Source organism: Monomorium pharaonis, chromosome 4 (genome assembly GCF_013373865.1).
Source record: "Monomorium pharaonis isolate MP-MQ-018 chromosome 4, ASM1337386v2, whole genome shotgun sequence".
NCBI classification, from domain to species: domain Eukaryota; kingdom Metazoa; phylum Arthropoda; class Insecta; order Hymenoptera; family Formicidae; genus Monomorium; species Monomorium pharaonis.
In genome coordinates this window covers 14413256-14417743 of record NC_050470.1, presented here as the reverse complement: position 1 = coordinate 14417743, position 4488 = coordinate 14413256, and the positions used below count along the sequence as shown (strand labels likewise).

At 30.0% G+C, this 4488-nt stretch overlaps 1 protein-coding gene across 1 annotated transcript in view; it reads left to right on the top strand.

Annotated features, from left to right (window-relative positions):
- Positions 1-4271, top strand: part of LOC118645332 — a 6034-nt gene extending 1763 nt beyond the window's left edge. The window contains exons 2-5 of the mRNA XM_036286204.1: positions 2849-2946; positions 3578-3709; positions 3789-3944; positions 4034-4271. Coding sequence (XP_036142097.1) covers positions 2849-2946; positions 3578-3709; positions 3789-3944; positions 4034-4117 — 470 coding nt within the window. The 3' untranslated portion in view covers positions 4118-4271. The remainder of the gene's footprint in view (positions 1-2848; positions 2947-3577; positions 3710-3788; positions 3945-4033) is intronic.
- The last annotated feature ends 217 nt before the right edge of the window (positions 4272-4488 follow it).

The window sequence follows — 4488 nt, the reverse complement described above, 5'->3', positions numbered from 1 at the left end:
TGTGAGTGTGTTGTTCTCTTCGCCGAGCGTTTTTACCAACTCTCCGGAATACATTTTGTTAGATGTGCGCTCCAACAACCTGCCCCCGTTATTGTTTGCATCCGTCTATCGACGACCCAAGGGTCTTCTTCTGCATGATTTTACCGCGTCGCTCACTAGATTTTCTCACGCCTATCTCATCGTTATCATTGCGGGTGACTTAAACTGTAACCTAATGCAAGATTATTTTAAATCGAACTATTTACGCGACTTGATTTTTTCCTTATCATTACATTTAGTTAGCTCCGAAGCGACGTTTCATACTTCGTCTACTGACTCGTGCTTAGATATAATCGCTGTAGACTGTCTGGATAAGATACAGGAGTTCAAAAAATCTACAGGAACGTGAGAAGAATACTTGATGAAGATATTAAGGCGATGAAGAGTCGTTATCAGCATGATTTTCTTGAGAATATTCACAACCCTAACAAAATATGGAAAGAACTTGCTCGCCTCGGTCTTGTTAGAAGTGCATTTATTTCTCCTTTGCGCTTTTTCTCTGCTGAGGAACTCAATCTTTACTATGTATCTATCACTAACTCCGTTCCTCCCTGTACTATGACGGAATTCTTCTTAGCTTCATCCATCATTACTGACAAGGGAACCTCGCAAACTCGAAAATTCTGATTTTAATGAAACTTGGCATAAATGTAGAGGGGGTAAATACATGAATTTAGAAACTTTTTGTAGCTGCCCAAAAACGGTTTAAAGGGGTGAAACTACCCTTCAAAGATTAAGACATTTTTCGTTTTCTCGATATATTTCGTAAACTAAACAAAATATTAAAAAATGTTTTATACAAAAGTTTTACAATAAAAGTACTTCTATCTAACTACAGTGATTAAATTAAAAAAATATTTTTTTTAACAATTTTTTTTAATTTGTTACGTCCGGCAGACTCCACGATTTCCCTTTGTCAGAGAAACAAATAATTTACAAAAGAAATTCCGTTTCAACGGTCTTCGATAATTTTTTATGCGTCTAGGATTAGTCTGTTAGAAGCGTCATGACAAATGGATGGACGAAACGACCAAGTTGATAATTCCGACTCCTTTTGAATATTGAGTCAACAAATAATAAATTCTGAAGATAAAACATTTCTGTTTTAATTATTTCTTTATTTTAAAAGTGATAAATTTCGTACAATGAAAAAAAAAATTTTATTAACGTTAACTAATTCTGTAATTCTATTATAATTGGGCTAATTTTATTTTTAAATAAATAAATTGATTCTAAGGCCTTGTTTACAATAAAGGTTTAAGCTTTAAGCCATTAAGAAATTGACCAATCAGAATTGAGTACTCTTATAAAAATCGACTGTGATTGGTTATGGTTAAAACAGCTTTCTTTAATTCTTATGGTTTAAAGCTTAAATCTTTATTGTAGACTAGCGCTAATGTTTTGAAGTAACTGGCAGTTTATTTCAAAATGTATTTACAACGTTTCGACCGTGAATTGTGGTTCTCTTCAGGTGAAAAGAGACGATCACAAGAAAAATTATATCTCGACCATTGTGCAAGCAATAAGTCAAATCTATAAAATGTTTTATACATCGAATAATAATTTATTTATTTATTTAATTCACTGGAAAAAATTACAATTTCCAATTCTATTTTTAAATTCTACAATTATTTTATATTTACCTGTTATTTATTTTTAAAATCGTATTTACTAGTTAACATTTACTTTTATTTGTAGCATGACGATATACACTCACTCGAAAAAAAAGCGGTACACCTAAAATTTGTCAAAAAATCATTAAACTTCCAATGACGATAACTACGCGAGTAATAAAGATAGAAAGGTTTCTAAAAAAAGAAATTAAAGCTTCAAATGTCTACTTTAAGAATTGATTTAGTAAAATTTTGCGTAATAATTTTTTTTTAAATGGCGTATGACAAAGTGAGAGCATGCAAAATTGAAAAATATTGGTCCGAGTTTGCGACGATCCATGGCGTGAGGCAAGTATCGCAACTTAATGGGATAAAAAGCATGCAATAGTACAGAGTTTTCTCTTCAAAATGCTTTTTTACTCGTCTCAATACGATGATTTTTCGCTGAAATATGCGCATTTGAATAAAAAGGCAGTTTTTTACTTTAAATGCGCATATCTCAGCGAAAAATCATCGTATCAAGACGAGTAAAACAGCATTTTAAAGGGAAAACTCTGTACTATCGCATGTTTTTTATCCCATTAAGTTGCGATACTTGCCTCACGCCATGGATCGTCGCAAACTCGGACCAATATTTTTCAATTTTGCATGCTCTCGCTTTGTCATACGCCATTTTAAAAAAAATTATTACGCAAAATTTTACTAAATCAATTCTTAAAGTAGACATTTGAAGCTTTAATTTCTTTTTTTTGAAACCTTTCTATCTTTATTACTCGCGTAGTTATCGTCATTGGAAGTTTAATGATTTTTTTGACAAATTTTAGGTGTACCGCTTTTTTTTGAGTGAGTGTAGAAGAATCAAAAGAAGAATCAGTCGATGATGAAAGCTCAGATGATAATTTTGATATGTCAAAGAAATCAAAAACAGCACTGTTGGATAAAATCAGCGTTTTAAATTATCAAAATAAGAAATTAAAAGAAGAAAATTTTACTTTATTTGCTCTACAAAGTATGTTATTTTTATTCAGAAATATTAAAAATTACATTACTCATTAAGAGTTATTTTTCAAATTATAAACTAGTACATAATTAATAAAATTTGTAGAATATAAAGTATTTAATTTATATAAAAAATAATATGAGCGTACATTTCACTCACATTTTGGGCTAAAATAGAATTTATATACATTTTTCAGATGTATCAGAAATCGACTCAATAATTACAAGAGTTTTGAAGAATTTAAAAACAGTGGATGCTATTAATTTGAAATTGGCAGATAATACATTACCTCAAGTATATATTTTAAAAATTTATTATGCTTTATAATAGAAAATTTTTTTTAATAACACAAAACCACAGAATAAAAAAAGTATTTTATTTCGGAAAGAAGACCGATTGTTTCCTACATATTTCAACATGCAGAAATAGAATTCGTTACCCAAAAATTCGTATTACATTTATGAGATACACGTGGTAAAAGGGACACTGATCATACTTTACACAAAATAATTGTACACGACGAGAATATTCTACACAAATATATTGTACACAAAAGTTGTACGTGGAAAAACTGTGCACAAGAATTATCCTTAAATTAAAAATTGCACACGGATATATAGTGCGTAGAAAAACTGTCCATTACAGAGTTTCCTATACACGATATATTCGTATGCAATTTTTAATTCAAGTACAATTTTTGTGGACAGTTTCCGTACAATTTTTTTGTATACAATATATATTTGTGTAGAATATTCTGATCGTGTACAATTATTTTGTGTAGAATATAATCAGTGCCGTAAGAGAATCCAAAATCACACGTCAAAATATGTAGGAAACAGTTGGTCTTTCTTCCGGAACAAAATACTTTTTTCTGTGGTCCTATGTAATTTATTAATTTGTAATTTAATAATATAAAAAATTTTAGATAAAAGCAAACGTTGATAAAAACTCTAACGTGCGACACGAACAAAGCTCCAGTACCTTTCCATTTGGAACGAACAGAATTAAGACTGAAATATTAGATATTACAAAGAACGAAACCGAAACCAATTGTACGGTAAATATAATTTACTTCAAGTTTTCAAGATAGTTATGCTCCTTCTATATCATTAATTGATTATATTTTGTTTGTTTAGAATACTCTTTTAATAAAAACAAATCAACAGCATGTTTTTACTATGGCAGATGAATTAGATATAGAAGAAGAAAATGCTGTTGAATATAACAAAAAAAATATTCCTTCTGCTAGCGGATCAATAGAATATGAAAGCGAACCAAAATCCGTAGTACAGGTGCTGTATAATTTTACTTAATTGCATATGTACACAAATATTCACGGAAATTTTAACTATGTAACATGAATAATATTTTTTATGCACAGAGTGATAAATTTCAGTTGGCTGAAGGTGTTTTTATCAATAAGTGTGCGTTGAAAAATTGCGATTATAGCGGCGTAAAAAATTAACAAATGACTTGTTGTTACATATTTTTGGTTCCGAAACATTATATTAGCTGCTAGCAGTCTTACTGGTAAACTACCAAATTTATGTTCTAAATTACCTGAAGAGCATAAGCCTAAGGTGAAACTAATGCTAGATCCTCACAAACTGAATGCTTGTAAAGGTTAGTTAATATAAATCTTAATTATTCTGCAATATCGCCACGATTAATTATGTTATATTACTTTAAAATATTTTTATGTTGTTATCTGTATGTACAGATTATGTTTTAAAACAATTTCCTAACGAAAAAAATGCAGAGAAGAAATTTTACGAAGCAGCTAAACGTAAATGCAACAATGCAGTTTGTCGCGTGAAAAATACCGCAGCTCTCTAA